Source organism: Melanotaenia boesemani, chromosome 3 (genome assembly GCF_017639745.1).
Source record: "Melanotaenia boesemani isolate fMelBoe1 chromosome 3, fMelBoe1.pri, whole genome shotgun sequence".
In the NCBI taxonomy this organism is placed as follows: domain Eukaryota; kingdom Metazoa; phylum Chordata; class Actinopteri; order Atheriniformes; family Melanotaeniidae; genus Melanotaenia; species Melanotaenia boesemani.
In genome coordinates this window covers 30,579,066-30,606,160 of record NC_055684.1, presented here as the reverse complement: position 1 = coordinate 30,606,160, position 27,095 = coordinate 30,579,066, and the positions used below count along the sequence as shown (strand labels likewise).

General features: G+C 36.7%; 1 protein-coding gene across 4 annotated transcripts; it reads right to left on the bottom strand.

The window, feature by feature from the left end:
- On the bottom strand, positions 1-25,650 carry arhgef25b (Rho guanine nucleotide exchange factor (GEF) 25b). 4 transcript variants are annotated; one of them, XM_041981217.1, is made up of 16 exons: positions 25,295-25,650; positions 11,672-11,994; positions 11,471-11,575; positions 7,006-7,133; positions 6,129-6,195; positions 5,923-6,026; positions 5,692-5,761; positions 4,318-4,407; positions 4,140-4,232; positions 3,873-3,923; positions 3,694-3,771; positions 3,410-3,601; positions 3,145-3,325; positions 2,852-3,054; positions 2,627-2,767; positions 1-1,022 (listed from the first exon to the last, which is right to left on the bottom strand). In XM_041981217.1, the coding sequence occupies exons 1-16, from the start codon at positions 25,383-25,385 to the stop codon at positions 924-926; spliced, it is 2,016 nt and encodes a 671-aa protein (XP_041837151.1). In that variant the 5' UTR covers positions 25,386-25,650; the 3' UTR covers positions 1-923. The 4 variants fall into 4 exon arrangements, with proteins under 4 accessions (XP_041837151.1, XP_041837153.1, XP_041837154.1 ...); XM_041981219.1 differs by having other exon boundaries at positions 2,627-2,707; XM_041981220.1 differs by having other exon boundaries at positions 2,627-2,704.
- Positions 25,651-27,095: the final 1,445 nt, after the last annotated feature.

The following is a 27,095-nucleotide window of genomic DNA, read 5'->3' as shown; positions in this document are numbered from 1 at the left end:
CCAGTGTTTATTTGAAATGACGGGTAATATTTATAGTTGCAAAGACAGCTACAAAACCACGGAGAGGCAGATTGATGACAGACACAGAATGGTTGTTTAGTAACGCATTTATGATTAGGAAACACAAATTTCAGGCTTCAACAAAAAAGAAACATATAGGAACTAAAAAAAAGAAACACAATGGCAAATATCTGAACAGCTTTTCCTTTAATTCTATGTGAGTATCAGGACACAACAAGTTTTACGAACTTGATCCCACACAAGATTATTTACATTCAAAGTGACAATGACAGATGAGCACCTCAATTTGATCTTTGTTCCCTTTTTCCTCTTTCTCCTTGCTTTAGACATGTACTTTGTGTGGGTTTGCAAATGTGTTTAGTCCAGATAACACTCACAATAGCTGGGTTGAAATAGTCCACCAAACGGAAAACACAGCTATTTGCTAATCTGTAGGGAATGCACAGATGGATTCAGACATCAGAGTAAGACTGGAAGTTAGAATCACTCAGTGATTATGAGGATAGAGTTAAGTGAGGACATTTTCATTCTCCAGGGGAATAAAGTGGAATCAGTCCTTTGTGAAAAATTTCCATTACAAAAATATCCAATGAGCAATTTTCAGTGGAAAGAGTAAGAAAGTGTAACATTTAAAACATAAAGCAACATGAATTAAGTCTTTGTGGCTGTTTCAAACCATATTTTCACTCATTTTATCTCACCTTTTATCACCATCTATATATACAGCACATGTGTGTACAGAGAATGTCCACACATACTCAAATGAATGTGCTCAAACCACATAAGAGCGTGTCTGGATTGGTCTGCAGCATCATTAAACTGAGCATTCACACTTTGTCCATGTTTGCAGACAGGACGCTCCGACTCAGCAGCAACACCCAAACCGCAGAGTTCACTGAGAGTCACTGCTGCTCCTTTAACTGATCCAAGCTGCTCGGTCGATGTGCAGAATAAGTCGCATTGTCACAAAATGTGATTGCCTGGAAACTGGCAGGCACATCCTGAAAGGAAAAAGTAATAAAATAATATTGTTTAATTTTTTCTTTTTCTTTGTGTGTGTGCGTTAAACTTATTATCACACAGCTAATCGATTCTGATTTCTCAGTCATCCAGGTCATGGTCGCTGTGTTTACAGACACTTCAATTCAGGTGAGGAATTCCCAAACTGGGAACTGTATAAGAATCTATATATCCTTCACCACCAGGGGGCTCTATGACTGAACAGGTGGATCTAACAACAGAGGAAGAGTGAGACATGACGTATTCTACGGACTGACACAAGTGGCTGGTTCAACCACTGACTGTGTCTGTGTTCTTTCCACTCACAATATAACAATGGTCAACGTGTTAAACGAAGGCAACAAGTTCTTCCCAAACAGCACAGGATGAGTGATCAAGCTCTTGTTAAGACTCAGGAGTTCAACGTGCACTTATTCTGACCTAAAACCAACAGATGGTTTAATAGGAGTTAAAATAGCCTAACAGATGATGGTCTACAACATCTCACTTCCTCGGACATTTTACCCCCTCCATCCCTCCAGCTCACATGATGCCCAGACAGGTCAATGTGAGCCTCAAGGTGCCAACGTCCTCTACAATAAGTTTAATGCCTGACTGGACTCCACATCTGTCACTAAGAACTACGGAGGACCCCTGGAAGGATGGAAACATGCACTCTCACTCATTTGACAGACACTTTCAAGGTCACTGATACTGATGAGTGCCTCAAGGAAAATTCTTGATTTTAATATGTGATCTGGGAAACCTGGAAATGGAACCACTAGCTCTCCATCAAAAATGGAGCCAATTTATAAATCTGGAAGATAAACTTTAAACACACTGTTGGGGAAAATCCTAATCTGTCTGCTTTGATTACACAGGACAGAGCAAAAAGCAGTTTACAAGTTACACATGTAATGAGTTCTTTAATTAATTGTTAACTTATCAATATGAAAAAAGATCTGCACAAGAATGTGTTTTTTGTGCAGTTCCAATAACACACTGAGATGTCATTTATTTAAAACTATAATTTCACTTTAGCCAGACTGGAACTTGCTTGTTATTACTGTTGTTATAATATGAATTTAGTTATTATTTACACCAGATTTAGACATTTATGCTTTTGTTGGTGGAGATTATACTAGCTATATGGGAAATCTGTCTGTACAATTGTGTACCTAAAGCACAATGAAAAATGCTGATCCAAAACACAAAGCAGGAACCAAGAAGATGAGAACAACTTTATGGATTGGGGCCAGATCAGCACGCCTAATAAAAACAGGTGGAAGTCTGAGTGCATAAGATAAAACAGCGGGTCAGAGGGTTTTCCATGATTTTAGTATGAATAGGTTTGTAAATAAGCACAGAAACAACAACAGGATATTTGACAAAGGTTGCCAAAGTGTAATTTCCTCTCTTTAATCAGTGATTATGGCAACAAATTGTAGCTCCAGCTGTCTGATTTTACCTTTTTAAAAACCACAGTGTTTGTATTTTGACTGTAGCTTTGCATCATTCAGATAAGAAGAGTGGAAAAACTGCTAATTTCCTTTGTTGAAAACACCAAAAGCTAAGCAACTTTTCAGAGAATTTAACAAGTATCTACCTTCTGGTGGTGATGGCTACAGGGTGACAGGCCGTTTGATGCGCTACAGTCATGTTGCACGTCTGAGCACAAACTGAGCTGCTGGTGTGAGGAAAATGGAGGATGAGTAGCTTGAAGTGTCACAGCAGATTGATTAGACACCTTAAAACAAAAAAAAAAATCAAATAAAGATAGGAATCGGAGATGCCTATATAAATCTGATGCAGGCATGGCTAAAGACATCACCTTTGAGGCCGGGTTGAGGCGGGGTGAGTGCAGAGAGGGCAGGGAGTTGTTGTAAGACAGTTGGCAGGGTTGGTGGCGTCTTTCCATGGATGCTGAGGAGTGGGGCCACAATCCAGATGGTGACACAACTGGAGACTTTGTGCTCCTTCCCAGGCTGTTTGATGTGCTTTCCCTGCGCTGGTACTCTATTGGGGACTGAAGGGCTGCAGTGGATAGAAATTTATGTCACATCAGTCAGACACATCGAACTACTGAATCTGTGTATTTATTAAAGACAAGTTGAATACTGGCACCATTTAGGAAGTTCCTCTGAGTCTCTAAGATCTGGACCACATCATCGAACCAAGCTTGCTGTATTTCAGGAGATGATGCATGCATGATGAAGCGTGTTATGCTGCTGTCAGTCCCCCGGGAGGTCAGCACTAGACAGCATGGATCCTCCTCAGAGGGTTCCTCCACACCCAAGCAGCTGACCTATTTAGAACAAAGAGCTTATATTGAACATTCAAAAGAAAATATCTATATGAAAGATGTATTACAATATAGTTTTACTCTGACCTTAATGCTATTTTTAAAGGTGTACCCAGGCAATAAGAACCCTTTTTTCTTATCAATTGGCTCACTAAAGATGACCAGCTGCTCAAACAGGAAGACACGCCTCTCCCTTGCTCTGGACAGGAGGCCACCTTCCTGCTCGCTGACAGAGAAAGTATCCTGCTGAAGCAGCTTCCCCTGAGCTGTGATTTTCCCCTGAAACAGTACAAAAGAAGCCACAGGCATTGTTAAGTCATTGCATCTTATTTGTGAAAACCAACAAAAACTTATTTCGAGACATTCAGTACCTCAAAACCTTGGAGCCTTCCCACATTCATCATATCATTACAGCGTTTTGGCACGAAACACATCACTTCCACCGCCCTCTGATGGATTAAGATCAATTCAAGTCAAAACAGAATTTTGATGCACAAATAAAATGTGAAAAGTATTTAAAAAGAATTTGTTTTGCATAGTGAGTTCATACCTGTAGCTCTTCGACATCCCTCCCAGCTTTGTTATAGTATTTCAAGAAGTCCTGGGTATATATATATAAAGCTTCTTAAATTTTTATCTATTATTGTTACATATGCAATCTTAATATAAAACATAGGAATAAGAACTACTTAAAACTAATGCAAAGATACCCACAAGAAAGTAAATAAATGCAACCAAAAGGAAAGGTATACAAATGGTAGAAGCATTCATAACAATGACAAATGTACACTACATGCACAATTCTTAAAAAGCAAACCTTTAACAGCAGCTGATACTTCATGATCCTCTGAACAGGTTTGATCAGGAGATCATTGAGCTGCAGCCTGTGACCCATCTGCTGCCTGAGATCCTGTGAAGAGACAGAAAAAACCTGATTGTGTTAGTTTAACAACTTGAGCTCCAGCAATAAAGAAGGGATGAGGTTTAGTTCTCACCTCAAAATATGTCTCAATGTACTCGGAGACAATGTGCTCTGACTTGGGCTTGTTCTGGCAGTAAACCACGTACATGTGGAGACGTCGTTCCTGCAAGTTTCACAGTTATTTTAAAACCCTTTTCAAATAATCTGTCTGGGTTGTGTTTGTACATGTGCACAGAATGTTTGTACTAGTGTAAAAGGAAATGGACAAATGAAGGAGTAAAATTTCTGAACCACCTTAATATTAGTTTCCTCAGTTTTGTTGTGTTTCTTCTCCACACAAGAGGAAATGGGCTCCAGTTCAAGTGACAGGAAAATAATAGTTTTATGGGCTGTGGCTCTACGAGCCAAACAGTAGATGCTTACAAAAGTGGGATAAATAAGATGAGCTTGATGAATTGTGACATATCAAAACTCTGCTAGTTTATTTAACTTGTTTTTCTACTTCTACTAACCCTGGCCCTACTTCAGTTTGTATTGTGAGGTGAGTCAGTTCAGGTGGTCAGAATTACTACACAAATGTGGAGATGTACACGTATGCACGTTTAAAATAAATTCTAGACCTGGGAAATGTACTCGGATCATCATGTGGAATAATGGATTTATTAAATGTTTTGTGATTTTACACCTACGTTTTGATTTGTTGTGAAGTTGTAATGCATGTATAAATGTGTTAATATTTTTTAATATTTGAAGTTTAAAAATGTATACAATTTTATAAACAAAAATAACTGTATAAATAAAGAAATGATCCCATTTAAAATATTAGAATTTCACTTATTTTTTTCCAGAAATTCCAGGTTGTTCATAATGTTTTCTATGAGGATAGTTCAATAAATGTAAACATCTTGATAAAGTGCTTGTGTGTCTTTACACTAAAACGAAAGGAAAAACTGTGGGATTTTCATTATTTATAGGTTATTATGTTATTTTACTGTTATTTTACTGGTCCGACCCACTGGAGATCAGATTAGGCTGAATGGGGCCCCTGAACAAAAATGAGTCTGACATCCCGTTTTAATGCATCACAATAATAAATCAGTGTCTCAGTTAAAGTTTTACAAATCATCAGATACTTTTGCATTTAATGTTCAATGTCAAACCAATTTTCCAAGTTCAGAATAAAACACCCCTGGTCTCTGTGGACCATCTTTAACTTTACTGGCTTTAAGGCTGTTTTGTCAAATCAGTTATTACGAGACCTTCTGACTCTGCAGCGGCACCTGCAGAAAACAGATCTACAAAAAGAAAACACATGCATGGCAGCAGGCCAAAACTTTACACCAGTGAAGGGATGAGATGACTGAACTTTCATCTAAATGGAAAACATGCCAAGAGATGAAAAAACAAAGAAGCTTCTCATCCACGCTTCGATAATCTTTACACTCACGTGTTTGATGAAGAGCTGGGCCAGACTGTCTGGATCACCCACACATTTCTCCAGCTCTCCCAGGAAATAGCTGCATGACACAAAGCAGAGGTCAGGCCGGCCCATTCATACCCACTCACAGGCAGGAAACATAGCATGACATAAACTAAACTGTCATGAAACATGAAGAGCTCTGAAGAAATCGCCATGAATTCTGAGAGATTGTTCAAGTTTAGAACTATTGGGGCTCACTCCTTATGCCAGTCGTAGATCTGGTGGATGTTTCCAAACACAATCCTGTCCTTCCCTCGCATGTCCTCTGGAACTCCCTGATTGGCCATCATGGTCATGTAGCCCTTTCCAAACACAAACACATCAGTAATCATTTCATGGGGTTTTTAGATGAGAAAAACTCCGTTTTCATCAAGTCATCTTGAATTGTTTGGAATTAGACATACCTGAACTATGAGTCCAAGATCTTCAACATACAATCTTTCTGTTTCTATCAGCTCTGTCAGCACATATCTGAAAAAGAGTTGTGACAACAGCCAAGCAGAAATGAACTTAAATAAAATGTTATATGTACAGGCATAACTGCAATACGTTCACGCTCAAAAGAAATGTTCCATCATTGCAGCATTTAACACGTCTTTTGTAGCTTTTGTCACCATTTGAGTAAAATGCTTTTTTGACCTCCTCTTTCTTCAGTCTTCTCTTGAAATGGCCATGTTCTGATTGGTCAAAACAAAAAAATGATCTGCAAAGCAGCTGCTGATGCTTTGCTAAGTGGGCCTTAAGTCAATATGCTGCATTTTAAAAACTATGCATATCAACTTAGGAAGATAAGTCTGGGCTATAAATAAACAGTTTCAAGCAGTTTAGCAGCAGCATCTTTTGCTGAAGAGATTAACTCACTGCAGCCTGAGTGAGATCAGTTTTCGGAGTACAATGTGTTTAAAAGGTATAACATTCTATGTCAAATGAGTACATTTCTCAGCTCTGGCTCAGATTGGCATTACCTTTACATGCTAACTTTTAGCGAAGTTTCTGCTCAATAAATGTGGACAAAGTTCACAGAAATGTAACTTTACTATTTCTTGTGGAGGCTGTGAAACTGGCAGCAATTGATAGACAAAAAACAAGATTGAGCAATTTTACTTGTCTGCAAGGTTATTTTGAGTCTCACTGCTTGTCAAAAAAAGATATATTAAGTTCTCTTTAAAGTAAGCTGTCTGCAAACGTGAAAGTGTCATCAGTCTTCTCTATGACTTTTGACAAGAAAATGTCTCATCATCACTGTTAAACTATTCTATCACTGCAGAGCTCATTACTTACAAGCTCTTCTCTAAGGCAATGTTTCTCTCTTCCTCGCTGTCCACTGTAACCGAGCACTGGCTGGCCGAGTCTTCAGCCACACCACAGCTGTCCTCTCCTTGCAGAGTGTTGATGCCAGGCTTCTGACTCTGAAGCACACAAGCAAGGCAACACAGATATTAGTCAGCATCACTGTAATGTGTTGTGTAAGCGGGGTCAGCTGGATGCCATGCTATTTCCAAAATAGTAGTATAGTGTAAGTTTACTCAAATACTGTCCGTACAATTTACATGCTAAAGTATTTAGCTGCAGTGCCGCTTTCTGCAGCTCTCCTGTATTTCAGATGGCAACGTTCTTCTTTTTTCTCTGATTTCTGTATTTAGCTGTACTTTGTTTACAGCAGGTTAGGAGTTTATGAAATAATTTACAGTAGAAGTAGCATACTTTTTTTTCTTCATCACCCTCTAATTATATTGTTTAACAGGGGTGAATGGATTTTTTTGTTCTTAGTTGTCACCACTAAACTGAGGTTGCACCAATCATAGAAAGTAGCTTCATCTGCTCACCAGCTATCTGTATAACCAATTATCTTATATACAGTATGTCTACATACATGCATTTCTGACATTACTCTGCAGAATGACCACTACTTTTATGAAACCCTAAGTGCAATTTTTAGTGCTTATGAGCTTTTATTTAAGTAGTATTTGGAATATGGCAATATATTTTTAATTGTTGTAATGGTACTTGGAGTAAATATTACATCTGCAGCTACAGAAACACAGTGTTGTAGAGCATCATGAACTGATCCAACCTCACACACACTGCACTCATCTGGCATCTTTTGTGCCAGCTAAGCACAAGCCTGTGGGGAATATTGCAGTAAGGCGACCGTAAGTAACCTGAGATAAATGAGCAGTTTTTCTCAGTGTTACAGAGGAGTCAGCTGGACGGACAGGATGGCTAATAATGCTGTTTGTCAAGTCATATAACAGAGATCAGGGTAACTGACCCAGGCACGGAGAGTGGTTATATAACAAATACCACTCCTCACCTAAAAGCACTATAATCTAATGTGAATTTGACTGTAATCCTCTTGACATACTTTCATCTCAACACATGTTGTCCTCTGCCTCTGTGCACCAGATGTCTAATCGCACTGTAGAATCAATGCATATTTGTATGCTAACTAAGCACTTTATGTTTATCTTTTTTTTTTTTTTCTTTTCTTTTTTTCTTGTGGGGGGGTGGGCTGATCTTTTTTGCTCTCAGTTGGTCATGCATAACCTCAAACAGCAGAACTCTTCCTATAAAAACAATCTGGGGCTGATTCAGACTCCGTCTCCTGTGGATGATCCACTAATGTGCATGTTTGCATGATTGTGACTCCCAAAACTTTTTTTTTCTAACATTAACATTAACGTAGTGAAAAGAAAACATTTTTGGGAAATGTGCTGATACCCGTTTTAGATGATTTGGATTAAATAGTTGAAGCCACTGAAATGGCCATGCAATAAAGTCAATAAAGCCAGAACCATCATCTACTTTAAAGTAAATTGGAAACACAAGCTCACAAAGTATAAGTCAAAAACTACATTTAGTCATTTTAAGCCTTGTCATATTTTGGTCTATTTCATTAAAACAATTTAAAGTCAGTTTACCCTGAGTCAGCACCTCCCAGCCACTCCATTGCTTTCTCCACAACAGTCAGCCTTGTATATTTGGCTGGATCAACATGCAAAGGATGTGCTTTGGTTTTAACATACCAAAAGATATGTAAATCCTGGTGGGAGGATTTGTTATCTTTGGACAGCAATTATGTAGAGAAAACAGGCTGCTGGCTGTAAATTTATGCTCACCGTACAGACATGAGCAGTATTAATCTTATTAATATAATACTCAGCAAGAAGGCAAATAGCATCCTGCAATTAAAAAACATTGAGGTGTTGCTTTCCAAGGTCAGAGGGATTGTTTAAACTGACCCAGACAGTGCAAGAGTGAAGCTGTGGGTTTTGGAAAATGGTATTGTTCTAAAGGGCCATTAGGACTGAAAATGAGGTCAGCCATTTATCAAGCAAAACACTGTACTTTATGGGTGAAAGGATTAACCTTTTAAAAAAATTCCTCTTATCTCTTATGTAAAGGTTATGAAACTTGACTCTGTAATCAATAGAGAACTGTCCATCATCAATGAGTCTGTTTTTCACCTAACCTTTAGACCTCTTCTGCTTCACCCTCTTCCTTCTTAACCCCAACCCCCGAGAGTTGATCATTTCCAGATGTTATCTACAAAAGCCCACAGGACTGATTCCACTCTTCTAAAGATTACTCAGTGCAGGCTAGAATTACTGTAAAAAGTCACATGGGTTTATATATATTTATGTCTGCTTGTGTGTAAGCATGCACATGAAATATAACGAGACGTGTTCCTGTTTGGCACCACCGGTAGAAGTCAAACAATGCGTGCAATAACAGGTCGTTCATGTCCTGATCTTAGCATGATGTACAGTAACATGTGTGTGTTACTAATCCTCATTTGTTTCTCCGTATGTAAGTGTTAATGTGGCCAATTCAGTCTTTTGTTATTAGCTCAAAATATTAAATACAAAGAGTTTCATTACAAGCATAGCAGAAAGCACAAGGGAAGTGGAGAATTTACTTGTAAGAATTAAAATGACTATAAACATTTTTGATATTTTACTTGTCTTCCCTCTTCCAAAGAAACTTTAGATTTTTTTGGTTTTCGCTCATTTTAAATGGGAAGCTTACAATTTACAGATGGAGTGAGGGATGATGTATGGAGGAGTAAAAGTGCCACAATGAAATAATTAAATTAAATTAAATATACCATTAAAAAATTACTTAAATGTGCCATTCATTAAATAAAATGACAATTAAATACATTAATTTGTTATTAAATGTATCACTAATTAATTAAAATACCAATGAATGTATGTAAAAACATATAAAATTATTTCATTATTTAATTAAGTATTTCATGGTTCTGTGTTGCAGTGCATCATGAATTTATTTTATCTGTCTACCTAGTCCATCAAAGTCACTTCAATAATCTCGTTATGTCGAGAAAACAAACTTTATGTTTTTGAGATAACGAGATAAATATTCCGTTATTGCAAGAAAACAGTCCTCGTTATCTTGAGGATAACAAGGAAATTAACCTGTTTTCACAAGTTAATGATTAAAAAAAGAATAATAGCCGATAACCACCGTTCTCTGTTTCCGTAGGAATCTTTTTTTTCTGTGGCCTGGTGATGAAGGACTGTTTCAGTGATGGTTTTGAAAATTTCTGCATAATATGATCTTAAATATTGTCATTCCTTTAAACAAGTCACAGCAATTTATAAATAGATTTAAATGAAATAGTTTAAACATAAATCTTATTTTTGCTCATGTACTTAAAGATGAAAAATTTGTCATGGTTTATGCCTGTTTTGCTCAAGTTGATTGAGGATGAATTGCCATTAATAATTAAACAATTCATTCTGGGCAATACCATCAAATTGTAAAGAAAAAATCGTGAACATCAGATCATGAAAAGAATTGTAAAGGAAAATGTTGCAATCGCAAGTGACTTAGTCACTTGCGTTTTTTTTGTTGTATTAGCACAGTGGGTGGCGGGAAAGAGGCGCACCAGGTGTATTAAATGGCAGTCACAGCTTGGGTTTGGGGAGAATGACAGTTTTTACCGCTATCACTTTTCTTTATTTGCATCTTTAATTTTTATCAGAAATGTGACCTGTCATCAGAGCATACCATGAAAATAAACAGGAACTTCACCCAACATGGATAGTGGCTTTTGGACTGATTTTGAAGCACGTTATAAACAGATCTCTCCCCTCACCCAGCGGAGTGGTTAAATGCTGCAGTCGCTACAGTTTATACTTAATGTTTTCTGTGAGCTCCATTTCCTGATTGAGGATGGTGCACCTCTGAACACTCAGACAAATTCTCCTTCGCCAGGTTGGCAATGTGGACTAGTTGGACATTGGGATGGGAAAAATGAGGTAAATGTTTTTATTTGTGTTCTAATGTTCCTATCACTCACTGTATAATTACCCATAGCATTAACTGTTCATTGTAGAGTTCTTCTGCATTTTAAAGCCTTAATAGAAAGACTAAAGGCTTGGTCATCTCTTTTATTTTACTCCAGCCTAAATAGTTTGATCGAGAAGTATTTAAAGCTATGCTTTGATTGATTTAGCCTTTTGTTTGTGTCTGGAAATGTCCTCTTCATAGTGATTTACCTCAATATACTAATGTTAAGGGAAGCAAAAATCAGTACTTAGTTTTTGTTCTGCTTTGCTTGTTTTGATTCCTTAAACCTCACAGGATGGCTGGTGCCACATCCAATATGAAAATAAAAGTTCTTCATGTACAATTGCAGTTAATCTGTTAATTAAATTGGAATGTTGATCGTGGATTTGGAGACTAAAGAACAATAGAGTTAAGTAGAATAGAACATTACTGGACTAGATGGGACTCTGCTATGCAGTTGGTCACATAAGTAGCTCTGATGGGATGACAGGGTAGGAGACAGCGCTGTGGGACTCAAGTGACCATCTTTCCTGTCCTGCACACAAAAATAAGCAAAAATTAAAATAGATATATTAGAAGTGTTTCTACAGGAATCTAAATGGAGGCTATATACCTGCCCCACCAGTCTCACCATGTTTCCAGAAGACAGGATAGTGTAGTTTTCGCTCATTTCTAGAGAGCTTTGCTGAGCCTCACTGTGGGAAAGAAGCAATGTTGGTTGGCTTCCGTCTGACCTGAACATCTGCTTCTCGGCTTTCCCTGCTCCACCTCTGGCATCAGAGTTCAGCTTCCGGACGGGATTGGTGAGCCATTTCTTCAGGGCACTGACAGGATGCCGTGAACCCCCAGACGAGGACTGTGAGCAGGGGCTGGTGCTGCCTGAGGCCTGGTGAGGCACAGATCCCATGGATGGGGCAATACTGCCTTCACTGCCTGCCACTGAATACGACTCTGCTGCAGGGGAAGAGTAGAAAAGAGGGGAGAAAGGATTGGGATAAAGTAGCAGCTAATTGTGGGGTATATCCTCTCAAGTCAGATGCTGCAGACAGATTTGGGCTCAAAAATGTTGTTCAATTTCCTGGTTTAAGCCCTAAATATAACTTTAGTTGCTGGAGCTACTGTACCTACTTATCCTAAATCTCTGCAAATACACACACACAAAAAGGTTATTTTTCACAAGGACAGATCCTTTGTAACAAAATGCAAAGATATACTAAACACTGAGCATTAAATATACTGTTGTTGTTCAGAGTCTAATAAAAAATCCCTGCAATATATTACATTTAGTCTCTTATCAATAACAGAAGTGGTTTCGGGGGTGTAAATGCACCAAACAGTGTTACTGTTTTCAAATAAGCAGTTATAGCCGCCAAATGTCGTTTTCCATACATGAATTTTACATTTTTTCAGATATCATGTAAAGTAAGAACAAACATTTTTCTTTGCTTTTAGGACAACCAACTCAAATTTGTAGATTTTAAGTTGTGTGACTTATCTTAAGACATACATGAGGCCATTACATATGCACTGAAAGCTGACATTCTACAACTAGAACCAGTACTGGAAATGACATCCATAGACGCCACAGCTGGATCTCGTTTCCAGCTTTGAGTCTCTTCACTGTGGAAAGTGGTACCTAAACCTCAACCACACTGTTTAAAATCAAGCATCCTAACATTAAAATTTCACTGGGTTTTGCTGAACACAGCAACGTTGAATCTTCCAGAAACCCTCTTTTGTAGTTTTGGACTCTTCTCAGAGGTCGTTATTTCCTGTCAGCACATTTATGAAAGCTGTAATCATAATGACAAGCTTTCAAGGAGCCAGTGGAAAAGTGGGTCAGCCATTTACCCAAACTGCCCAATATGGCATTTAAACAAGACACTAAATTGATGGTAAAATACTAAATAATGTTTTTTTTTCCTCCCTGCTCTATTTCAATTTCCCTTTATTTATTTAAAAGGGACCGGATAAATCTCTCCTGGAAGGGAAACGCACAGCTATTATGTTCACTGTTCATTACATTAGCATGAACAATGACTCTCTGAACTGACTCTCAGGCATTAAAATATCCTACAATTCAATATGCATCTGAAGTAGACTAAATTCAGATATTATGATATATTAAACAAATGAACTGTCTGGTACTTCGCTCATGCTGTGAATGGCACAAACTCATTTCTGTAATGGAGTGATTTGGAGGGAGGGGAGGACAGTTGGATTATTGTTTTGTGTCTGTCTGGTGGTTCTGGAAAAATGAACTGAAGAACAGTTCATATCTTAACAGTCTGCATATCTTACAAAAAAAAAAAAAAACTTGCATGCTGACCAAAAATAATTAAGTCTTTTAGGGAAAATAGAAGTAAAAATATTTCTCTAAAGCAGTATGGAATTTAAAAAGAAAATTGATGGTGCAAATGAAAGAGATAAAAACTTAAATAATGCAACTGCAATATGTAAGTCATCACTTAGAAGTTTAAATGAGCTGGAACATCTGGCCTTGAAGTTGCACTATGTAAGTTTCTGACCTTAAAACTTTGCATTTGTGACTCATTTAATGGCACAGTGACATTTATTATGTACATTTCTAGACAACTTTTGCTTCTGGGACGCCATTTCAAATTGCAGCTGAGTTTTTCTTTACACGTGTCACACGCTAGCAGGCGGATGTAAACAGAAGGGCCGTTTCGAAGTTCTGTAGTAAAGCCTGTATGAAGATGCAAAACAATAGCTCCTTGAATGATGATGATGGGGACATATGATTAACAAATAGGTTTGAAAAGAGTAGTCAATAAACTAATTTTTGACTTAACGGCCTTTGCCCTACATACTAGTTAAGTTGCGCCAATGGTCAGTGTTGTGTTCATGAACGACGGTTTTGGGTGAACGTGAACTGAACGACCTCTAATTCTCCCTGATGAACAGTATTGTGAGCACGCTCATTCTGACGTTTGTGAACGTTCTCTCACAGCTGAACTCAGTTCAAGAAAGTGCCAGATTTCCATGGAGCGTCCCAAACAAAATCCTGGTTAAAGCACATTGTAAACAGGCCTTAATATATAGGTGAAAAACACCAAATTTGGCAACACCAGCCACCACAGAGTCGCACCACACATGCGTCAAATCGCGAAACATGGAGGCAAAATCCACTGAAGGCAGCAGCACCACCTCTGCCTCAATGATCACTACAGCAGCTTCGTATGATCACTTAAAATATTTTTTTGAAAATGTCAGTGGTGATCCAGGAGGGCGAAATCTTGCCTTTTTGTGTAGACTTTGCCTACAGGGTGTCGAGAAGCAACTCCATACAATAGCGTCAACAGCAGGTGATGGACCTGCAGCCTTTGAAGAAAGAGGAACCTTCAGCTTTCACGAACTTGACAAATGCAAGACATATTGTCTTGCATGTCTTTTTTTTTGTTTTGTTTTCTACTTATTGATTTGGCCTGAATATTGCACTTTTATGACCCAAGTTCTAGAACTTTTATTTGGACAAACAAGTCAGAAAAAAAACACATCACAAAAGATGGAAAGTCACTTAATGAAAAGATAAATAATGTTTAAATGTTTTTCACTTTAAATATGACACTTTGAGGTTTATCATTTATTTCCTAGCTCAGTCTGATTCCTACCTCAGATAGTTTAATGATTCCTCATTAAAAAATGACCATTCAAGCTATTTTTTTCCTTATGTTTTTATACTGTAAGTGTGAAAGCTGCAGCTGGCTACAAACATGGACTGAAACTGTGGCAACAATAGGAAAATGCCAGTATTCTGAGGGCAATAGCTTGCAGCAACATATTGAGAAAAAAAAAAAAAACTAGTTCAATTTCAGAACTTTGAACTAAGTTAAAAAAAAATTGAATTATGAACTATGAACTGAACTAGTTCATTTTAAAATGTGTGAACTGAACTTTGAACTAGTTCATGTAGAAAATGAACTTTCCCAACACTGCCAATGATTTTATATGAGCACAGAATTGCCAGGAGTTCAGTGTCACCCATTTGGGCAAATCTCTGCATGGAAATAACAAAGCAGACCAAATAAAGAGAACAGCCCCCATGCAGATATGCCCTCAAAGCATTACCTGCTGCAGGTGAGTCAGAGCACTTGTTATTTAGTGACATAGTCTGTTCATACTCAACTCATATTACATTTTAAGATTTTTCTTTAGAATAAATGTCAGTCATGAACATAAATAAAAATCTACGACCTTTTTGTGTCAAAACTGTTAAGATTTACATTTTCTGACAGTGACATACATAAATCTGCATCTTCAGGGAAACTAAAAACACAAAGAGAAAAATGGTGTGAGTTTAAACCTGTCTCACTATGTTTCCTACTACTTTCTAAAGCAGTGATTTTTTTTCTAAATAAAAAAAGAAATAAAAACAGCCATATGACTTACAACAAAATGCCAGAATAATTTTCTGACAATCTTGTCAGCTTTGCAATAAAAAATAGGATCTGAATAAGAATTTTATGAAGGAATAAACTCAGATATTTCATGTTTTAACCCTGCAGTTACAGTAGTTACTAATCTATTCTCTTTTTTTCTTTTTTCCTTATTTTGGGGTTAAATTGGTAAATTCAGATTATACAGAAATACTGCCAACAATTTCAACTGTATGCTCATAATTGTGACTGCAGTGTTTACTTCAAATACTTTAACATTTTCTCTTATTTGACCTCTGATGGTATGTGTTGGGACATGAGTTGTGACATCCAAATCACTGGTAAGCTGAGTGTTTTAACTTGTCATGATTGTTTGACTCAGTTATGTAATTTGTAATATTTCCAAGGAGCAGCAGCTGGCCCAACATCAGGACTGTAGGGAATATCTACAGAGTATACAAGCATGTTGTTGATGCATCCTCTACAGAGGCCTCATGGACAGCCAAGTTAAAATAAACATTTTTTAAAATTGTGTAAGCTTTCTCTGAGCATCGAGTATATAAATTCCAAGCCTGCTTTTAATTAAAAAAAAAGAAAAATCAGTGATCGTTTCACATCAGCTTTGATGGGTAATTTGTGAGTTGTACAAATAGTGAACTGCATACAAACCCATGGTTTGGTGAAGGTTTAAAGGAATTTGATTCTCTCCACAACCTCAGTGGATAAAACATCCAAAAGAAAATACAATAAACAAGAACAAAATATTATCACTGAGTCAGTGTAAAACAGGAATCCTTTGTGCTGTACTGAGCATTTTCAGATTATTTCACACTTTAATTTCTTTTCTGATTTAAATTGATTTTAGTCAGATTATTTTTGTTGCTTTTGATTCTTATATGTGCTTCACAAGTGATTCTCTGTTTAGTTGTTTATTATTATTATTATTATTATTATTATTATTATTATTATTATTATTATTATTATTATTATTATTATTATTGATCTACTGTGTGGTTAAAGTCATCTGCATGCTGTTAACCCACATTGGGCCTTTTTTTTTTTTTTTTTTTTTTTTGCTTGTTTGTTAAAAGTTTGTTAAATAAAGTTTTCGTTCCCTTGTCCGGATGAGTAGTGAATGCATTTGCATGCTCTCCACTTACAAGCTTTACCAGAAACTAACTTGTTATTGAAATGGGGTCAAAAGTTTGTGTAATTTTTGTAGTCTTTTGTAACTATGTTTTCATCACGTATGAAATCTTTTGTAGAGTCACTGAAAGTCGATGAGCCAGGAGAAGAAAAGTCATCTGACTCTGCTTTGTAACATGGTACTTTTTCCACTTGAAAGAATTTCACTTTCTCACATTGTCTTTAGTAATGTTAACCTATTGACCAGTGAAAAAACTGTTATTTTCCTTGAGTGCACCTGTACTTGACATGCATGTGTGCAAGACTGCATGTTTAAAACCTGGCCTTATGGTGATCAGTTCTCCTCGGTGATGAAAATGCAGTGGACAGATACCATATTACACTACATTTATGTTATTTATAAAGAGAGCAAACACATTTAGAAATCTGACAGAACAAATTTTAAAATCAAATTTTTCAAACAGAAAAATCTTTAGTCCAGATGAGAGAGACTCGTTGCATCAATAACCTACTTCACATTTTGGAAGTGGTGCTGATTTGCTCATTCTCTCAGTCCAGATATGATTAACAATTAAATTCCTTATATGGTTATAGCTGCATCAGGAAATATTGAGATGCTTCGAGCACCACTTAAAGCTTTCTGCATGTTTCATCACAAGTCTATATTTGTGTTACATGCTGATTATTATCAGGATTTCATTTCATAACAACACAGATGGAGGAATCTTTTTTACTGAGCCAAAGAAAATACTTCTAGTCTAGATCATCATTCATCACCAAAACTGCAAATCAGCAGCCCTCCTGTCATCTGCATCCACTCACTCCCAAAAAGGGTTGAAACATAGTTTAAGGGTGGTGACAGCCAACATGCAGATATGAATATGCCATCCTCCTTGATCCACATCAAAATGTTGAGTGCTTTTATGCCTGAAGCCTATGCCTGTTTGCAATTTTAATGTTAATGAGGAGACACCATCAACCTGTAGTCACGTCAGCAAAAAGTAAAAAAGAAAAAATCTAAATCAAGCTCGAAGTAGCGATCAAACTGGTTGATGTCCCTATGAATCAACTATGAACCAGTACAAATTATACAAAAACTCTCTTTATTATAACACACAATATTTCCTGTTCTCTTTATCTGAAAACTGTGTGAGAAATCAGTTCACAATGTCCTTCCAAAAACCAAGAGTCATTGGCAAGTACACTACATCCTGGTTAAAAGTCCCAAAACATAATTTACTGCTTTTCATTAATGCTGAGTGATGTCAGCTTGGCACTTTGGCTGCAGTTATGAAGCAAATCACAATGATTCATACACTGAAACACTGAATGTCAGTCATAAAGGGGATGGTTTTTGACACATGTCTAGTGTTCAAGCCAATACAGCATCTCCTGCAGATAGATTTGGGCCTGTCCCTGGCCAGCATTGCTTTGCACTAAGAAAAAGGAAGCATAGACCACCTAATTTAAGCTCATTTTCCACTTCATTACAGCTGTTATTGATTATGTTACCTGTTATTCACTAGTCAGTCTCTCCCATGAGGCTGTAAGCTGTTCAAATATATTTAATAATCTGAAATTTGCTCGCAGTCTTTTCTTTTTACTTTTGGGATATGGTAAAAAAAAAAAAAAAACTTGTTTTAAAGTCATCATCCATATGTGAAAATTGTGTTTTAAAGTTTAAGCAACAAACGAGTAAAAAAAAAAAGAGAGAGAGAGGGGATTTTTTTTCAAACACTCAAGAGCTTCTAAATAAACAGAATGGGATCATTTCACCTAAAGAACAGCCATCTCCCACATATTAAACAAGGATTTTATTACAGTCTCATCTGAGCCTTCAATCTTTATCATGCAGTGAAAACAAATTCATATGATAGTCTAAGTGTGTAAAAATCCCTCATGACACAAGACAACACAAAGCAGGCAGCATTGTAAGCAATGTCTTGGCATCAGGTAGCTTCTAGAGTCTAAATAAAACATGAAGAAGAAGCATTTCATTATTACACAATTCAGAATGTAAAACAGAAGATGCACCTCTAAAGTCTGCAAATGAACCTCATGTATCAGCATAATATTGAGATTCTGGAGTCTTCTTAAAAATCAAAGAGTTTTGCTTTGCAAGACTGTCCTTGCAAACAAAACATCAAAGCTCAGTCCCCTATATAGATAAGAAAAACAAAGTTTACATCAAGATTAATGTATGTAATGCATCACTAAAATCATATTACAGGATTAATGTCACAGGTTTTCGTCATCAGTTGTCAAATAAATGAGAAGAAAAGCATAGAAATCTTAAAATACATCCATCTAAGTCCATTAAAATTGCTTTGAATTCATACAATAAGATTAGCAACTTTAATTTTAAGGGAAAAACAAAATGAAATACCCTTTTCCTCCTGTTCAGCAAAAGCTCTAAGAAAATTGGCAGGAATCAATGCTAAGACTGAAGAAAATAACTTTCAAAGCTTTATCTGAGAAATAGGAGTCTGTAAAATATGGAGAAAATATGGACAGTTCAAGAGTAGCCTTGAAAACATGTCAGTGGTTGAGTCTATGAATGGAAAGGGCAGAACATCCATCACAAGCATATAACAAGGAGCGGTAAGGAAGAGATTTACAATAAACGATAAACCTCAGAGATCCAAGGTAGACCGTGTCCAGAGTGTTGCAAGAGGCCATAACAACAGCACAACCATAATTCAGGCCCTGAAATGTCAAAAGATTCTACAATGAAAATTTTGAAATTTCAGCTTAAGCTGTTGGACTAACTGCTGGACATGACACTTGCATGATAAAAGTATTTTTATTTAATATGATTTAGTTAATTTATAACTGCCTGAAAAGTAGCTTTTAAACCAGAATGCAGCATGACCTGAGTCTAAAGAAGTATTTGCCGCAACCATACTTCATCCACAGTGTGAAAAACTTTAGATAGGGCATTAAATAATAAATAAATAAAAACATTTCACCATTTGCAGGTTGCTGTTGTTCTACTGTGTATCAGTAGGTAAATCATCCTTTAGTTATTTCAGAGTACATTTATTCATGTTTGTATGTGTATGTATGTATATGTATGTGTTTGTATTTATGTATATGTATATAATATATGTAGGTGAATGTATGTATATGCAAACCAAACTCATCAGATATACTTTTTTTGGTACATGCCCCATACTATAACTTTCAACACTGTGTGTTGCTAATTTCTGCCTCGCTTTAGCCCACTTTTATTTGTATATCTTATCTCTTAATTACAGCAGTTGCTATATGACTGACACCAACACAATTTTGGCGTGAGTGTACAATGACATTAAAGTCTCTTAATCTTAATTTTAATTAATTCATGAAAGATAGAAGAAAAACAAAAGATTGTTCAGAAATTGGTCTATACTGAGTCTTTGGAGTCGCGCACTTTCAACAAATCAGAAAAGCTCACAAAGAAACAATATGTCTTGTAACTTACCACTAAACCCAAAGCAGACTTATATATGTTAGTTTTTGTCTGTAAAATGTATTATATGTTTGATAATTACTTTTATAGGCATTGCATGTATACACGTGGCTGCTTTGCTACGTTGTGCTACAGTGGGCCCAGCTAACCTGCTAATAGCAGAATTTCTTCCTTTAAACCATTAATCACTATTTTGATGTAGAAATATAGCATAAACTTTTTTTTATGATTATTATGCATCATGCAAAGTACACTGTAGGTGAAGAGCAATATTTAACTTGTCTTAAAACACAGTTCCCAGTGTTTCCTGTGTCTGTTGGGCAGAACATCCCTAATCAAAGTTGATGAAGATGAACCAATATTATGATCCAGTAACAATATTCCAAGAAAACAACACAATCTATCAAAAATTAGAGATTACTGGGTCAACATGTTAGCTGCTGTATAAATAGGTGATCTGAGGAGCTAAACACGTTTGTGTTTGTTACTCATCATATTTACTTCCTCACATACTGGCAGCGACCTCACTCATACTGGTAAGCTAATGAACTATTTAGTCATGGCAGTTTGTGAGCCACAGTGATTTATGTGTGATGAGACAGTGAGACTTGGCAGGACTTTTAAGTAGATTTCCAAGCACAATTGCCAAGCATTCTTTATCTGGAGCTGTCTCTCTGTCTTTATAAATAGCGTTGTACTCTGTGCCAATTGAACAGACAAACTCATTGAGAGAGATCAGAGTGTAGGAGACAACAGACTTCTTGATGGGAGGGAGATCAGAAAACTAGAAAACAATGGAGAAACCTCCATAAACACAGCAAGAGACAATGAAGCAAAAGAAACAACAAATTTGGAAAGACAGAGAAGAGACAAAAAGAACCAGGTTGTACTGACTGCATTTTTATGAACACAAATCATCCTCAAAAACAAACAAAACAAAAGAAACAAACCTTGTATGACATTAAACTGATATGACATATAAGAAGTTTATCCCAAATGACAAAGGTGTTAACGGTTTATGGAAAAAGGTGAGAAAGTGAAGCGTGTCAAGACAGGGGCTTTTTCATTTTCACTGTTCACGAGTCTGCTTGCAGGGTTTGTCACAGCAGTGCAGCTCAGAGAGGCAGTGCCCTGTAATCTCTCCCCCGAACAACTGGAACAACAGAGGATTTAAGGGTCGGAGCAGAGACGGCCCATTTTTGTCTAAGTGTGTGCCTGAGTGTGTGTGCCTGTCACAGCTGCCTGTGCTCTGAGGCAGTGTCACGGTATTTGGGAAATCACTTTAAACACATACTCACACACACACACACACACACACAAAAACTATTACTGTGAAATGTATCTAATAAGAAAAGTAAGCATGCATTTGGAACAGAAAACTAAGGGAAGATTATTAAATCAGTAAAATTGAGTATGATAAATATAATATAGGAAATTATACCAAAAACTTCAATAAACTTAAGGTTTTTCTGCAGCCATAAAAAAACAATGATTTCCAAAAACTTAAATGGATTTGATGCAATCTATTGGTTTCTTTCTGCAGATATTTTATTAAATTTTGTATGTACATACAATTACAATGAACTGAATTGTGTTTGATTAAAGTGAATTGTATATTTATCTGTAATGTGCTGTGCTGATTGCTCCTGTGAATTTTCACTGTGTAAATAAAACTAAATCGAATTTAATTAAATTGGATTGAAGTGGATTGAATCTAATCTAATTTTATCAGACTACTGGTTTAATCAACAAACCCTCTTACCCATATTGTTTGTCCCAGTGACACAGCCTGTGTGTCACGATCACCGTGTTTTGGCCACTGACTGTCAGTCACCTTTTCCACATTAATCATAAATTCCCTCTTCATATAAACTGCTTGATTTTCTTCCATCCTTGTCAGAACTGTGTGTCGTCTTATGTCCAGGTGTGCCTCTTGGCTTACTTACTTCAGCTCTGGTTTGGATTGTTTGGTTTTCCTATAGTGTGCAGCACTCTTTATTTGGAATGGTTTAAATAAAAAGGCTCAGACTCTCTACCTGCCAGCCTCCTGCATCTGCTTTTGGGTTTTCTATTTCTTGCACCCAAAACACACTAAAGAAGGATTTCCAGTTTTTTTAAGATCATCATAGTGTGTAAGGAGTTTAGAGGGATGGTGGTGGAATAACCTACAGGACAGGAGGTCTGTTTTTATATATGAATATCCCAGTGTGAGAAGTTCACCTGTAGATCGTAGTTCTTGCACAAATACTCTAATATTGGTCATAAAGTATCCATGTATAGGCTAAGTCAGGAGACAGCAGACCATGTGGCTCCAGAATGGAGTAAATCTATTTGACGGCATATTTTTTGTTTTGTTACTATTTGCAAAAATGCTGTTTCTCCTGAGGTCATCTTTTAATACCCCTTTATTATGCTGTTTTCTGTCTTAACATGTACACTACACATCATTTAAGTGATGGGAACGTTTATACTGTATTCTGAGCAGCAAATATCAAGCAGATGAATTCAATGGTTTTACTGGCAGAATGTGTTCTGATAAGTATTATCCTGGGTAGATGTTTTATGTTCCTCACCTCTCACCACTGATTATCTACACAGTATGTTTATTTGTTAACGCTTCTCTGCTTGCCAATTTTCAGATTTTTTTTAACATCGTAGGAAAGATCTAATGACCACCAACCCAGGGGCCCCTAGAAAATTTATTGACTGAACTCAGCAGAAGAGTTACTGGCTGATTCGAGGGACCACAGTCAACTTAGACATTTCTGTAAAACCAGAAAGACTGAGAGGACTATAACTTTTTGTAGTGAGCAGAGAAAATAGCCAGGAAGCAGGAAGTGACTTTTGAAATGATTCATAGGGAGTTTTACAATATGACTTCTAGTGTTTTCATTTAACTTTAATAAATTATGATGTTTCTTAGAGCAAATGATTTGGTATATTTTATGGAAAGTATAACCTGGCAACCTGTTTAAAGAAACACTGAATGACAGAATAAAGATAGTAAATAGTGAACCTGCCACCATGACTGACTGAAAGAAAAAAAGAAATGTGTTATTGATGTAAACTATCTCACTGCTCTGTAAGCTGCCTCATAAATTTTATTTCAGCCTTCCCGAAAACACACACAGTTTTTCCCTTTTTTTTCTCTTGGTTGGGGTCTTTATGTCCAGTTTCTGAGAGAAAAGAATGTCAAGACAGTGACTCACTGACTCTTGATCAGTAGCATATTTAGAAATGCTGTAATCCAGATGTGACTGTATCACTTACTTGTCAGCTCTTGCTGTTTGTCAGTTTGTACAGTCTACATGTAAACAAACACTGTGAATGAAAATTAAAATAATCTGTAACTTGTTCTACTTTCTACTCAAGTATTAATAGATTACAAGTCTGGCTTGATGCTGTACAGTCCTAAAACTGGCAAATTCAAGGGAATTAAGGAAAGTAGTGTTAAGCTTTCTATCTCTTTAATAACAGGAAGAGTGAACAATTTAGTGGTCAAAGTTTGTGTTATGATCTAAATATGGTCTTATTACTGTTATTCACAAATTCCTGTGTCTGTAAGGAATCAATACCAAATGAGTTATCAAAGCATAAATCAGTGTCATAATATGTCCATCTCTTGTCAATACACAAAACATACAATATAATGACAACAATGTGAGACTCATAGTTAGTCAGCAGAATAAATATGGGACATTACTTATTGTGTATTTACATAACCAGCAGTTAGTGTGCTACTGTCAATGAATTAGATTGGCTACAGCGCATAATTAGTGAGTGACAGGGACTCATATAGTAAATAATATAGTAAGGCCTAAATATCTGCAATTTTGGACCTGAGAAGTGCAATAATACTTACACCCATACTTACATCCATTATTGAGAAATGATTTCTGAATTAAAGTACTTTAATGCATTAAACCCTCTTTTCAGGAGTTCAAATAAGGACGCAAAAGCTGTTTCATGAACAGATGTTGCCTTTTTCTTTATCCCGTTATTACATTAGGCAGTTAAAAGGTCTCCTCCAAGTGTTACATTTGCTATAAGGGTTAGATAAGACTTTATTTAAGAAAAAAGAACCTAAGATCTAGCTGAACCACAGGTATGTGTGACACATAGAAAATGTATAGAGAAGTCTCACAATTTGACAGACACAACATCATAAGTAAAAACAACAAACATGGCAGCAAACAGCAGCTGGATTAATTAATATTTTTCTGTTCAACTTCCATCAGTTGCAGAAAAGATGATTGGATTGTGCCTCAGACTACAGATGGACATGAAATAAAACGTACTGCAAAAGTGACTCCGCGGTTTCTGAATGTAAAGCGGTGGAAGATCTAGCAGAATTTATCTCAGTAAGGATATAACAAGGGCAGAAAAACAAAAGCAAAATTCTCACAACGGTCAGGTTTTACCTGCAAAGGATTCTGAAAATTGAATAAAAATCAACATTTAATTAATTTATGGTTATGTTTTTTTGACCCAGTGCATTTATGCCACTGACACAGAGGGTTGTACATATTTAAAAGCCTTAACTTCTAAACTCTTGCAATAATTTGGTTTTGAATACTAACAAAAGGAGTCTACACTTTCAACCTAAATTCATCATGTAAGTAATTTAAATTGGGTTTCTTTAAGGAACTAAAATTCTGAAGACTATCAATGTCCAAATATTTATTGACCAAACTATAAAAATAAAACTATATACTAAAAAAAAGGTTGTTGTTTGTTTGTTTTTTGTTTTTTTTTTTGTTTTGTTTTGTTTTTTTAATTTCTAGTTTGGCAAAACATTCAGAGAATACAGAGAAAATTATGATCAGCAGCCAACAGATTACTATATTACTACAAATACATATTGAATACAGAAAGAAAGACACATAAAGTAAAGTGTTGGGAAACCTACATCAGATTTTAACCCTGTGCCATGAGCTGTTTCTACAATTACAATATCCTGCTCACACTATCAGACTTCTCATTAACAGGACTAGAAAGTTAATGGATGAAAAATTAACAGTGTTTTCTAAAAATGTATGATTGCTTAAAATCTGTACAGCCAAGAGGTTTAGTAGTTTCATATAACTTACAGTTTTGCAAGACCCCATGAGACGGCACCTCTAAAAATGATGTGCAAATTACTTAAATAAGCCACAGAATCATGACACAAACATGTCAAAAGTGAAAAGTAGACTGTGTGCAGACTTGCAGTAGTTTCCTAATCACAGACATCCTGTGACTGAGCATCCAGACTACCTACCTCTGCCTCTGACAAAGCAGCAGTCACATTTGCGGAGTAGTTTTCTGAACAGGTGCTGACACCCACAGCCTCGCTGGTGACCCCCTCTCATGGTGATCTGCTTCTGCTGCCAGACTGAACACCATCAGAAGCAGACATAGTGCTGGACATATACACACTCAAGCACATGCACACTATTCCTGTGGTAATCCTGTGGGAAGATGAGTGGAAAAGTGCACAGAGAGCTCCACGATCATATTCCAAATCTGAGCAGAAACCATTGAGAGAAGACTGTCATTCCTATCCCATGATCTGACAACAAACAGCAGGAAAACCAGAGAGACTGTCCTGCCTTCGACTCACAAGCCTTTCTGTGTAGAGAGATAGATAGCGGACAGATATTATGAGGGAGGCAAGAGTAAGTGAGGGAGTGAAAAGAGGCTTGGGAAGGGAGGGGCTGAGATGAAGGAGGGATGGTAGCTAACATACTGTAGTGAAGCATCTGTTTCCCAGTCCCTCCTCTTGTTCCTATCCCCTCCCCTACTGCTCACTCTCCCCTTTTACTGCACACCACCATAATCAGCCTTTTTCAGCATTCACTCGTTGGCTGCGGTATCTTTAGTGCTGTCATCGCATGAGTAATAGCAAACAGACTTTTCAAATAAATGAGCAAAAACATCTTTCCAAGCAGGGTTTCTTTTCTCCTTTTTTCTTTTTTTTTTAGGGGGGGTGGGGGGATATTTTCAGAGACTTTCAGACTTGATGCATGGTAATCTCTGCCACTGGATTTGTTCAAATTGTGCATAAAAATACACAAAGAAACCTCACGAAAGAACCCTAATGACTTTTGTAAACACCTATAATGACACCATGGGGAGATTGACATTTACAGTTCCAAATCAAATATTTTGGCACATGAAAAACATGTCACATACTTTGCATACTGGATGAAGACCTGCCACTTACAGCATCTCCTACTAGATGCATTTGGGAAAGGAATTGTCAGGAAACTTTGATAGATGCAGGACTAATCCTCTCTCTTCAGCATGGTCTTGCAGAATTAAGTGAAGTGCTGTTGAAATGATCACAGTAATTTAATGTAGCTCAGTGAGATCAGACTTTCCATGACTAAAAAGGGACATGAAATCGCAGGAAATTCACCACAGGAAACTTGACCAAATCAGACACAGCTCTCTACAGGAAGAGCCAAAGTCAGCTCGTTTTCCTGTGGAAGCTCTGGCCCTTCAGTACATGATGCACCTGTGGATTTTTTTTTTTTTTTTTTATGAGTATACACTCATACATATACAGTAAATGTGTAAACGTTTGTTTGATTTAAAAAATATACATGTGCAAAATTAGACCCATTTTGCTGATAAATTGCAGTATGTTCTATTGACATCAGCATTTAGCTGAAAGGACCATTATGTCCCGCAGTCAAAGCCTTCATCATGACTATAAACCTTTATTTAAAACATGTGCAGTACCTTCTTTATTTTTTCTTCAAGTGTACAGTAAACTGAAATCTGAAACATTAGTGCAGGCATTGCATGCAATACTTAGTGTCACAGAGACACGCAAACACAAAACCAGCTGCAGATGTGCAAACACAGCAATAAGCCAAACGTGTGTATTTTAAAGTAAAGACTAAAGAAAAAGAAAATCAACTTTAGAAATCCACATGACCTCAAAACCAAAAGTGAATATGAAAGCAATTGTGTTGTCAAGCCATTTCTTTTTGAATGTGACTGTGTCACTATTTTACTGTAATTCCATAAAAGCACAGCAGTCGCTGTACTCAGAAGTACTTGTACTTGCAGAT